Source organism: Branchiostoma floridae, chromosome 12 (genome assembly GCF_000003815.2).
Source record: "Branchiostoma floridae strain S238N-H82 chromosome 12, Bfl_VNyyK, whole genome shotgun sequence".
Taxonomy (NCBI): domain Eukaryota; kingdom Metazoa; phylum Chordata; class Leptocardii; order Amphioxiformes; family Branchiostomatidae; genus Branchiostoma; species Branchiostoma floridae.
In genome coordinates this window covers 21,352,880-21,365,891 of record NC_049990.1, presented here as the reverse complement: position 1 = coordinate 21,365,891, position 13,012 = coordinate 21,352,880, and the positions used below count along the sequence as shown (strand labels likewise).

Genomic DNA, 13,012 nt, shown 5'->3' with positions numbered 1-13,012 from the left:
GAGTGAACTGTGATCAGACTCGTGGGTCAAGTTTGCCATGCTGTAAATTCTTTGTCATTTACAAAAGACTTCAAAATGATTCTCTTCCTATTTCAAGGAGAAAGAAGTAGGTATCTGACTTTCAGGTCACAGCTCAATTATCCATGTTTTTGTTTCCTTCTACCTTACCTAACGTTACTATGTGTCGCTTGTAAAGTAATGATCAGAATAGTTTGAATTCTGGTACTCATTTATACTTGACATCTAGGCTTCAAAATCTGAGTTGTGCTTATTTTTTTTTTGGATGAGGCCGAGAATTTATTGATCACCCCTCGTACCGTACAGACCACACATACAACATGATCTCATCCTTCCATACCAGTTGCTGTGCTAATGTTCGAAGTTGGGACAATAAGGACCTCAGCTAGTGTCACCATGGTTTATTTCATCAGTTCATAGTGTTTCCTGTAGTGGTTATGTACAAAAGTTTTGTTTGCCATGTTTACAAGGAAGCTTGGTGACTAGTCCGAGACAACATGTAATAATCTTTGATAGTGCTTTGAAAGAAATGAAAGTTACATGCATAAAGTTTCTCTGTGCTTCACTGAGGTTAAGAGTTTCAGAGGTAAGTGGTGGAAGAAATTTTACTAAAAAAAAATTTGTGTTCGCTAGTTTACATGTCAATGTAAGCTGAATACTTTAAACTTAATCGAAAATCGTATCCTACATTTTTTTCTCGTATTTGAAACATGACTTAAAAACGTATTGCAACAAAGTGTGTGCAGAGCCCTTGCAAAGTGATCTTTGTTAAAAGACAATAATCAACAAATAATTTTTGAAATCGGTATTCATACAGTTGGATAGTCACATTTTCACAGGCACTTTTCAGAAATTCATGCTCACAAAATTTCACTTTTCATTTGCACTGGAATAAAACTACGGACCAACGTACATGGAGGAACTCGAGTGTACTTAGTTGCTGAGGAAAGAACCTTTTCAATACATACAAGTAGGCGTTAAAACAAAATCATTTCAGTAACACTGTAGAAGCTATCAACCAGTTCTTCAATCCCAAAAGGCTTTGACAAAAACATACAAAACTATTTCTTCAACGATATACATCTTTGAGCAACATCTCTTTCACCTTTTTTCTCAATTCAAAGTTGACACTATAAGGCTCTTAACTTTTCATTTAGCTGTAACAAGGTACAAAAGTCTTCGATCAGTCCTGAGTATACAAAACTAGGTTTGCCTGGTAAAAAGAACATGTTCTCTTCGGAGTTTCTTCAAAAATAGGTCAACGTCATGCTAAACCAATGTACATACGTGATTTTCTCAAGATTCTTCACAAGCTCTCCTTCCTTGAAAGTTTTTCTGTTGTCCATCTTTCTTAGGTCTGATTATTTTACTCTGGTGACTACAAGTAGATACATAGCGTGCACAAACCACAACATCAATTAACAATGTCAACTTCCATTGTACTATAACACTTCATTGGAAGTTGACTACAATGTTTCTCAAAACAAGTGAACTATCTAATACTATCGTGAGTGGAAGTTGATTATGTAGCTTTACTAACTAGTTTTCGATGCACATCAAAACACTGCTGTACCCTGAGAAATATATGTAGGTACATCACTTTTTCTGCTGCTGTTTAAAATGCTTTTATCTATGGCCATGAGGTACTGCTGTGCATCATAAACATTTCGCTTGGAAATGGGATAGGGTTGTAGAAGGAATGCAACAATTATGCTGGGATACCATATGTCCCAATATTGTAGTTACTCAATACCATATCTAATTCTCAACCTGCAACAATGTTCTAAAGAAAAAAAACATCCATTTTTGGTAAACAGTTTGTAACGTCATTTTAGAGCAAAAGCTCACCTGTGTCAAATAGTCGCAAGATAGGGGTTTTGGGCCGTCCTTCCAAAACAAATTTTACCCTTTTTCTTGTCAACAGACTTTTGGGCCCTCATCAAATTTTTAACCACTCATTTTTACATTGGACATGCTGGACTTTACTCTGGGTACTGTTAACCCATACTTCTTACAATTCCAACAAAATGCAAAACAAAAGTGAGTGGGTCAGAATAACCTGTAAAGACCAAATGGCTTTTTGAAAATTCAGTCAGTGAACTGTAATGGTGTGAAACCGACAGCTGAAACCTGTCAGAAATCCATGTGTTATACAGTTGGGACTGAAAAAGACCGACATTACACATATACTAGTAGTGTGTGGCACACCGATGCTAAGCATGTACGATGAACAAAACACAAAGTACTTTATATATTGGCAAAACATTGCAGACACTCTGATAGCATGGGGATGCAGAGAAAGACTTCGCTAGTAGCTGCCTTCATAGCTACCCCCCTCGTAGCCGCCACCGTAGCTTCCGCCACCGTAACTGCCGCCACCATAGCTTCCACCATAGCTCCCACCTCCGTAGCTATCGCCACCGCCGTAGTCGGTTTGATACTGGCCACCGCCACCGTAGTAGGTACCGCCGCCACCGCCGTAGTAGTTACCACCACCACCACCACCACCATAGTAGCCGCCTCTACCACTGTTATTATAACCACGCCCACGGCCGCCACGGAAACCACCCCGGCCACGCCCATATCCTCCCCCATAGCTACCACCACCACCGCCTCCACGCTGTTTGTAGAGAACAAAATAGCGTCATTTAGGAAAAGATAACTAAGGCCATGCTCATTTGATTATATGGATGACATCCTCTGGGCATGCCAAAAGTACTGTGACCATGCCAAGAAGAAAAATTTGGGGCCCCCTCCCAAAAAAGTTGCCTTCATTTTGAAACCTGAGTGGTCAGGAAGGTTTAAAGAGGGTCTGCATGCTCTTTTCCGTAAGGCGTAGGCAGGCCTTTTTAATTCCCGTAATTCGTAGGGTAAGCTTTTTTATTTCACGTAATTCGTAGTGAGGATGGAAAATTTACCGTAAAGCGTAGCCAGTGTATTTCACGTCAGGCGTAATCTAGCCTAAAAATTTCACGTTAAGCGTAATTAAGCCTAAAAATTACCCGTAAATCGTAGCCTGGCCTCCCAAATTTCGTAAGTCGAAACGTAGTCTACCAGTAAATTTAGTCCTTCAAAACACAGGAAATTGCGTTTCAGAGGATCAAGATTTCAAAATTTCGCCGGACCTCACTTGCGACTCCTTTCACCTTCGGTCATCGACATGGTAAAAATATGGTATATACCCTCAAAAATCTTCTTTTTTGCAAATAGAAATGTCATTGAAGTTGGCTTAGTCTGCCAGCAAAATTTGCCCATCAGAATGCAGGAAATATCATTTTAGAGGGTCAAGATTTCAAAATTTCCATGGTCCTCCTTCTGCCGCCTCGCGCCTTTGGAACTCGAAAATTCTGAAAATATGTTGGGGATGTGTGTCAACCTCAAAGATCTGTTTGCTAATAAAAATTTGCCCATCAAAATGCACAAAATATCGTTTTATAGAGGGTCAACATTTCAAAATTTAGCCGGATCTCCTTTGCCACTCTATTCACCTTCGGTCATCGACTTCGTAAAAATATGTATCATGGCTGGGGGATGTGACGTGTCAACCTCAAACACATTTTTTACTGATAGAAATGTAATTTCACTTAGTTTTCTATAATAGCCAAAAAAATGGCGTTTCAGGGGGGCAGGATTTAAAAATTTTCCCGGACTTTCCTTCGGCGCTCGACGTGGCAAAAATAAGTTGGCTAGCGTCACCCTCATAAGCTTACGCTGAACCCCTGGGACTCTTTAATTACTAGTAGATATGCCATTTAACTTAGCTTTGTTTGCCAGCGAAAATTTCCCTTCAAAATGCAGGGAATAGTGTTTCAGGGAGTCAAAATTTCAATCTTTCTTGCGGAGCACGCCCCCGCCTCTGTCGAGTGTTGCCAGCCTTCCAGAATTTAGCGTAAACCGTTGTCAGCCTGTCTGAATTTAGCGTAAAACGTTGCCTGCCTTCGTGAATTTAACGTAAAGCGTTGTCGACCGTCCTGAATTTAGCGTAAAGCGTTGTCAGGACCCCCCATGCAGACCCTCTTTAAACAAATGACAAAGCATGATACACAAAACAATAAATTATGTCTTTCTCTGTTCTTTAACATCTTGTTTCATTTTGGAAGACTTTCCTCACAGCATTAGTGTCCATTTTCTACTGTTTTGTTTTGCAATGCATATCGTGTTTGCTCTTTTGCAGCTACTGTGTACTAGGGCTGGGTACCGGTACAGAAAATTCAGGTCCGGTTCAGGTCCAAAGGATCAGGTCCAGACCTGAACCTGGACGTGATCCAGTTTGACTCATACCAATGGTCCATTTCACTACAAAGAGATCTATTTGGTGGAGTATTAGACTCACACTGGCGTTTTAAAATCCTACAACGCTAACTGCACCTGTACAATTGGCTGTAAGACTTGGTAGAAATTACTAAAAACTCTACTCTACTTCACTCTTGTTATTTTCTTCCACCTGCAAGCGCCAAAACATGCGAATGCCTGATAAAATAATCTGTTAATTTTGTAATTGGTCAAACATCCGGTCCACCTAATTTTTCAGGTCCGTTTTTTCTGGACCGGTCCAATAAGAAAAAACGGTTTTGTACCGGTACGCTGTACCGATACCCAGCCCTACTGTGTGCCATTAAAAATATGGTAGCAAACCTTTTGTTTTTGTGGATAAGGACGAAAAACTGATTCGCAAGCGGATGTCATCCATATAATGAAGTCAGAGGGTAACATCTGAACTGCATTCCAACTGCAAACACAACAAAGGATTTTCTGCATATTTTTTGCAACAGGTACAGGTGACCAATGTACAAGCAGGGTCTTACCTTTGCACTAGCATAGTCCACACGTATCTGGAAAGATATAAAAAACTCCAGTGAACAAAGACCAAGGCTATCACATGCCTGGCAAAATAACATTGTCATACTTATAGGGGATCCGCAGGTCAATCCGCCATGCAAATTGATGGTGGTCGATTATAGTTCAGGGCCTAAAACTTCAAGATTTTTTTCCTGGTCAAATGGGTAGAAATCCTGGCAGTTTTGAGGTGGGTGTGACAGGGGAGGGTTTCAACTTTGTGATTAGGGCCAAAAAGCTGAGTTTGTGTGGTTTTTAGGGGGTATAAAGTTGGGACTTTTTTGTCCTAGCACATGGCCTCCTCACTGGGTTGTGGTGCGGTTTTGAGGTCATGGGTCAATCTTTCAGTTTCCCGGAAGTTCTCGCCGTTAGATTCATGCCGAAATGTGGTTTTTCGGATAGCTGAGATGTCGGGCTTTCATATGAGGGTATGTTTGTGTGCCAGTAACGTCAGATAGTTGAGTTACTAACAGTTGCTTTCTCCTCTTTTTTGTATAGGAACCCATTGTTTAGAGGCTGCAAATTGAATCACCTGCGGATACCCTGAAGTGTTCCAGGTATCACCCTGCCCTCCCCCTTTTTAGCTATTTTGGGGCTGAATACACCTCCATATGTGTGAAATATGGTCCCAGGGGACATGCCATGCTAAATTTGTTGAGAATTTCCTATATTTTAGCTGTTTTGGGTTCACTGGTGTGCTAATGGGCACTGCTTACAATGAAAATTGCCATTGGTGTAAAATGACTTGAGAGGGAGGATGGACTCTAGAGTCTATCACTCTTTCATTTGACCTGCATTTTATTGGCAATTGCAAAAGTAAATTATGAATAGTCCAAAAGAGTTAGGTTGGACGAGAACCACGTTATTTGGCAACGTCCCAGGGGAGGAGCCGCGAAAGCGGTCGAGCTCATGGATACAGGAGGTGTGTTACTAAGCCCCATTATCCTGTGTTTTGCTAACTATTTTGGGATGTTAGCATGATGTTAGCATGTGGCAGGTATCATGACAGCATACCAGAGTCTGTCAGTGCCATTTTCATAACAAAAAATGAAGAAAGTGGTGTGTGCATGGGGTGAAATTGGCTTTGACCTACTTTATTAAGTGCCCAGCACACACCTTCTGAAAGTCCATACAAAGCCTCTGAAACAACACTTCATGACCAAATTTCAGGTCTCTGTCACTGTAGAGGCAGTCTCTGTGTGTCAGAGTGACTAGCTTTTGGCATTTCTTGACCTACATATGCCAGGTTTCTTGAAAACAGCTCTTGGTATATATGCCCTGCCCCCCCCCCCCCCTTCAGACTCTGATGGCAGCCATGATACCTGTAATAAAAGTGAGTCCCAGGGGAGTATAAATCATTGAAATTCTTTCATACTTAGGATAATATGTAACAACCCCTGTCTCCATTGTATGATAAAACTTTTTTTGTAAAATTTTGAACTTGGGCTCTGTGAAGGGGATCCGCAGGTCAATCCGCCATGCAAATTGATGGTGGTCGATTATAGTTCAGGGCCTAAAACTTCAAGATTTTTTTCCTGGTCAAATGGGTAGAAATCCTGGCAGTTTTGAGGTGGGTGTGACAGGGGAGGGTTTCAACTTTGTGATTAGGGCCAAAAAGCTGAGTTTGTGTGGTTTTTAGGGGGTATAAAGTTGGGACTTTTTTGTCCTAGCACATGGCCTCCTCACTGGGTTGTGGTGCGGTTTTGAGGTCATGGGTCAATCTTTCAGTTTCCCGGAAGTTCTCGCCGTTAGATTCATGCCGAAATGTGGTTTTTCGGATAGCTGAGATGTCGGGCTTTCATATGAGGGTATGTTTGTGTGCCAGTAACGTCAGATAGTTGAGTTACTAACAGTTGCTTTCTCCTCTTTTTTGTATAGGAACCCATTGTTTAGAGGCTGCAAATTGAATCACCTGCGGATACCCTGCACCTGCGGATACCTGCGGTAACCTGCAACTTTATTATTACAATGAATGCATGTGTGCAATCACTGCAGCATGTGGCAAGCAGGAACCACTCCTGTCAACGGTAAAGTGTCGGAAGCTGAACAGGTTCCGCCACATATGCCAACACAACTCTCTTGCTAAGACCATACTACAAGCTACGGTAGCAAGAGAGAGGAAATGAGGTAGACCAAGGAAGACGTGGCTGGACAACATAAAGGTGTGGACTGGTCTAAGCACTAAACAGCTCATCAGGGAGGCAGAGGGAAGAGCAAAATGGGCAAGAAGAGATGGGCAAGAATCATCACTGCTGGCTGTCATGGCCGTGACTGAGTTAATGAGTGAGTGTGTCTAGAAACTGACCCAGAGATAGATGCCTAGTCTAACTAAAGCAAGCTTTTGCAGCCCTTCTGCAAGGGAGAGAAAGCCCCAAAAGCCCCTGACAGCGAGAGATTGTGAAACACAGGTCCTGTAGTGATAGCCACTTACCGTCCGACCGTCAAGCTGCTGGAACTGCATGGCGTTTCGAGCAGCATCTGCTTCATCGGGGGTGTCGAATTTGATGAATCCAAAGCCCCTATTGTAGGAAATCAAGACATGTATAAAACCTTGTGGAATACAATCAAGCCAAATCTTCTTCATTTTCAACTTACCACTTAGGACACATGACCTTAAGTTATGGAAACATGATCTTAGTACTTAAAATCTGGAAACTTTTGCAGTGGTATTACTTTTGTGACGACCTCTCCATGGCAAATTCATGATACCACTGATGGATCTTTATTGCTCATCATCAAATGTATGGCAACAACTAGACAACAGTACTATTATCGATAACAGCACAGTTGTGTGAGTCTCATGTTTGGAATAATGTACAAATAATTGACCAACATATGCAGATATAGGCGTTGCACATGATGGTAGCACATGGAAAATATTGTTCTGCTTACTAGATAGGGAGAAGTGTGTTTAAGCATCTTCCTTGCATGACTACTGTACTGCAGGATTATAAACAAATTCTAAAAGCTGCAACAACCTCACTCTCTCCTACCAGTAACACAAAATATTATCAACTTGAATTTATAGTAATTAGCCAAGTGTTTATTCTGCACCGTTCCCTGTTGACTGATGAGGTTGTGGATGACTTACCGAGATCTTCCAGTGTCCCGGTCCGTTATGATCTTGCATTCTGTAACCGTCCCAAACTGGCTGAACTTCTCTTCTAATGAGGCTGCTCAACACAAGAAAAGGGGTGTAAACATTTGCATGTATCTCAGCTAAGTATGATTTTGCAGTTGAGGCAGCATGTAGACGTACCACATATCACGAGGGCTTAAACTGAGCAATTTCCATTTTAAAAAAGCATATATACATCAGCACAGTTCAGGAAAACAAAACATCTAACATGTCTAACTTACTGCAATTGTTGACTAGGGTTAAGAACCTCAGCATGTTATTTTTCATACAGTTCAGTACAATAGTCAATACACTAGTTTTTATATCCGTAAACATGCAGGGACCAATCAAGGGAGAGGAATGCTTACCTTCCGAGGTGCCAAAGTCAAGCCCACCAACAAACAGCTTACTGTAGAAGAAAAACACTATATATCATATAGCTTTTGGGAGCAAGGTATTAGTATATAATATCATTATGTAATGTGTGACAGTGTGCAATAGCTAGAGGTAAAAATCTGAACTGTGTTCAAGTAGAGTTTATGTAACAGAGTTTGTGATATAACACATATAGTCTGTTGTCTGAGGATTTGGGGTTATGCAACTTTTAGATCCTGGAGAAAAATCCTAACAAAAGTAGGGCTTAATGCCTTTGCTGTTTATGTCAATCTGTCATCCATGTAGCACTGCATTTGAAGCCAGATTGCTACTGTTTATAAGTAAAGAGACTCTTTTTACAAAACCACAGGTTTATCTTTACTAACGTTTTGCTAACCGTTTGTCATCTTCCTCAGGGCAATTGTGACTGGTTTACATTGTACCTCAGTAATATTTCTGCTATTTAAATATAAACAGAATTGCCCTCAAAGGGCCCGAAATACTTTTTCAGCCAGGTTGTCCAAGTGGCAACCTGAGTCAAAAGCCAGGTTGCGCCATCAACATTTCAGGTTGCCCTACTTTCAAATTTTTACTTTCTTCAAATCAGCTACTTATCCATTATCTTTTCTTCCAGTTATCTGTAACTATGTAATATGTTTTATATTATCAAAAAATAAATACAAAAGCTTATGCATGTAGGTGGGGAAAAAGCAGTGTTCCAACGGCAAAATTTTAGGTTGCTCAGTGTGCAACCTGGGTTTAAAATCAAGTTGCGCATAAAATGTGGTTGCATTTTCAAGTGGGCATTTCGAGCCCTTCGAGTAGTGCAATGTGAACCAGTCCTGAAGAAGGTGACAGACGGTTATTGAAACATTGGTGTAAATAAAGCTGTGGTTGTGTAAAAAAAAAAGCCTCTTGACATACCAAACTGCTGAAACTATTCGCTTTAGGCTTTTAGTTAGGATTTTATCATAGGGAGTCCAAATTTCTTAGTAACTGAGCATCACCACACAGCAAACGCTACAGACATGAGTATCAGGGTCAGGGTATCATCCTTTCAAGGGTCCGGGTTTAAGAAAATTTCAAGAGATATCCTGAGGGGCAAAATTACTGTCTGAGAGGTCATAGTCTTCAACTTTGACCTAGTGGCATCCCTTGTCAATCAGAATTTCATCAAATTCATGCTTGTCGGAGAGGATCTGCTGCCCAGTGTAAGGCAGTTAGTAAGGACCTGTTCAGTACATCTAAGCTAGTGCGTCCAATTTCTTATCATTTTTAGAGCAGAGCGTCCAATTGACACCTAGACGCATGCCTGGCTAAAAGCCTGCAGATGTTACTATTACAGTTTATGTTTATGTTTATGTTTATGTTTATACTCACCCAGGCTCATAATCTTGAGGTGGCGAACTCTGGGTCGCCATGGCGATGCTCAATGGTAGCTTAATCTGTAGATGATAAACAAGAATGATATATCATGAACATGTCTAATATACACCCTGCATGATTAACTTTATACATGTTAACAGTTAACGTTACAGTTTCTTGAAGTATGGGGCATCTGCTGCATATGGGTGGCTGAAAAATACACAATTAACCATCAGAGCTAGAACATCAGTCTCCCACAATATGCAACAATTATCCTCTGCACCTTCAACATATATGCAAATGAAATAGCATTTCAAAAATCATATTTTCCCCGATGAATATTATTGATGGAATTGATAGAATATTGAAATAAACAACTTGCAAAATGCAGAAACTGAAAATGACGAATAGCTGAATGTATTCTAATAATTTCCTTCAAAAAACTGCAACAAATTTGCATATGGTGCACTATGAATTTGAGGGGGGGGGGGCACTATGGAGTGTGTGTGTGCCTGTGGCCACATTTGCTTGCACATTCTGGTCAAATTATATTTATAAGTAATATGTAGCTGTTACTTATCATAAATATATTTGTTTATGTTGTGTGTTTATGTAATGTAAGTGTTTATATGCTTAGATCGAAGAGAAGAGACTAGTGTGGTTATCTACCATTGGCTAGGTGGAGTATCTGTATTTTTGTGGTATGTCTCTTCCATGGTCACGTTCAAAACCCATATGCAGACAAGACCTGATTTTACTCGCTGTCATCCACTGACCACCAAGGCAAAACTAAATTTCACTGCGACATTGTAACATAGACACAGCTATCTTGCATCATTTCTCATTTTCCTGTGACGTTTCAATTTTTGACAATTTAATGTGAAACGCACGTGGCCCCATAAAGCCCCCCTCCCACCCGACAACCAACAAAAAAAGCCAGACACCTTCTGTCTCTTTTGGTTTGCCGCCCTGTTTTATCTCAAAAAACAATTAACAGTTCGTAATTAAGCAGTGGAAAAACATAACGAGTTATAAGTAATATATATGATGCATATATTTAAGTAGATAAAATTAAATCCGAGGAATAAATTTACTTACAAGTGTCAGTAAGTGACAGGTCTGCGACCACGACTAGCCGAAATCAGAACTGGGCGCTGTGACGTCATGACTCGGAGGTCAACCAACCATGAGTCTCCACTGCGTCATGTGACGCGTTAGACGTTTGCTGTCAATAGGCTGTGAGCGACATCTGAAGACTCTAGGACGAATTGCAGTCCATCTTTTCCTGTAACAAAGCAGATGTATGGATTTGTTGTTTTTGTGCATCTTTGACTGGAGCACTGGAGCTTTCGTTTTTACTCTGTCGCCAAAGATAGGGAAGTGTGTGTGTGTGTGTGCATGCCATGCATGCGTGAGTGAATGAGAGAGAACAATACCTTATCATGATGAAGCCAGTCTTGTCAATTTTCTAATTTGGACCCAAGTTACACAAACGAGCGGCATGACGAGGTGGCACGTAATGCAATAGCCACTTCATGTAGCTTCTTAAAACACTGACAGTACTTGAGTGCAGTTTGGGGTTACTGGTGGGAACAGTGGAGGATAATCCACCGTTAGAACACTCGTGTCTTCTCCTATGTCACAAAAATATACTCAGTGACGCATCGGACATTTGGGAAAAAAAACTATACTTTAACTTGTGGTTGAGACCCAGTAACGTTTCTGCCATCCGGGGTAGTAAAGTTCGGGTTATATTCTGTTGTTGGATTGACCAGTGGCGTGGCCATACGGACAATTTTTTTAAGGTATGTAAATTACGTCACTTAGGCCCCCATTCCGCGAGACGGCGATCACTCTGCGACCTATTGTAATCCTTGATTTCATTATTTGAATATCATACAAAATATGTAAAAATTCAGGACTGAAAAGGCAACGAAACACACAGAACTTAAAAACACTGTGTCACTCGGTCGCAGCTTGTTCGCCTCCATAGCACTAGTAATCAAGGTAGCAGAACACAGTTTTCGGCCTATGGCCGATCGCGAGTATGGGGATTTCTATTGTTAAGGACCACGAGGTGACCGGCATCGACGCGGATAAACTTATAATAGGGTGCAGTTTTCAAGCACGACAAACTAACATGTTGAAGTCGTGGGTAAAACGTACCAAAATAATTAAAAAACAAAATTGTTATGGTTTCGAAACTTTTTTATGCCCCCTTTTAAGTGCAGCCATGCGGGGCCATGCGGAACTGCAGCCGATTCAGTAGCCAGCCTGCTTTGCATTGAGACAACGAACTGGGCAAACATCATGATCGTATACATACGATCTGAAAGTCGACCCATTATACTACCATAGTTCATGCCCTGCTGTCTTTCACGCTACAGTGTTTACAGGCGCTTCCAGATTTCCGATGCACTACTTTTTTTACGTCATTGATCGCGGAAAAACACTGTGTTCCGCAACCTCAATATAAACACATCTTATACTGCATCCCCAGTCCGGGCACTCTGCTATCCTTGAAGTGTTTCGGCCTTTTTAGCATTTTGGAAGAATATTGGTTTGTGACCTTGCCTACTTTTCCCCTCGGATAAATCACACAAATAATAGATCCTTTCTATCAGTCTAGTACCAAAGTACTGCTATAACGACAAATCACAACAATGGCACCGATACATGGAACGTGCATGCGTCGATTGAATATAAACTGACTAATATTATGCAGATCACAAGTAATAAAGATTCTGAATATTCTGAGGGCATACCTCGACAGCACATGTATCAAGCTACTATTGACAAATGGAGACCTACGGACTACAGATACTTCAGAACGTGTCCCTTTGCTTGTTTGTTTCCTCGTTTGTTTCGTTGTTGTTTTTGGAAACGTTCTTGCCCCCATCATGTGTACATGAGTGTACATTTTTCTGGGTTTGATGATTCGTTTATTGCAAGTTCTTGCCCAAGGGTTAATTGCAAGTGACAAAAATTACAGACAAACAATGGTAAACAGTATCGTAAGCGACTACTTTAGTCTAAAGGCTAACACTAGAATGTCACTTATTGGGTGAACTGTGCTGTGTGAAGAAGACCAGCACAAATTAACTCACCAAAAGACGCAATGTTACGAAGGACACAACGCTCGTTGTCACTTTGCAATGCGCGAAATATCTGCATGATTTTAATGTGCAAAACCTGTATGATGTGAGAGATTATGCAGGTCTGAGGTTTTCGTTGCACAACCCATGCAGCGGGGTCATATCGTGTCGCGGCGAACGCGAGAATATCGTGTTATCGAGTTCT

General features: G+C 41.0%; 1 protein-coding gene across 1 annotated transcript; it reads right to left on the bottom strand.

Moving 5' to 3' along the window:
- Positions 1–404: 404 nt before the first annotated feature.
- LOC118427608 (glycine-rich RNA-binding protein 10-like) lies at positions 405–10,943 on the bottom strand. The gene is made up of 7 exons (XM_035837475.1): positions 10,811–10,943; positions 9,728–9,792; positions 8,341–8,381; positions 7,946–8,027; positions 7,286–7,373; positions 4,824–4,850; positions 405–2,638 (listed from the first exon to the last, which is right to left on the bottom strand). The coding sequence occupies exons 2-7, from the start codon at positions 9,766–9,768 to the stop codon at positions 2,327–2,329; spliced, it is 591 nt and encodes a 196-aa protein (XP_035693368.1). The 5' UTR covers positions 9,769–9,792; positions 10,811–10,943; the 3' UTR covers positions 405–2,326.
- Between the last annotated feature and the right edge of the window lie 2,069 nt (positions 10,944–13,012).

Bases quoted from the DNA above. Each gene is read 5' to 3' on its own strand.
- LOC118427608 (XM_035837475.1), bottom strand. From the start codon at position 9,768: ATGGCGACCCAGAGTTCGCCACCTCAAGATTATGAGCCTGG. The intron at 8,382-9,727 runs GTGAGTATAAAC...TTTCTTCTACAG, and splicing joins CCTCAAGATTATGAGCCTGG to TAAGCTGTTTGTTGGTGGGC. The intron at 2,639-4,823 runs GTAAGACCCTGC...CTCTACAAACAG, and splicing joins TGGACTATGCTAGTGCAAAG to CGTGGAGGCGGTGGTGGTGG.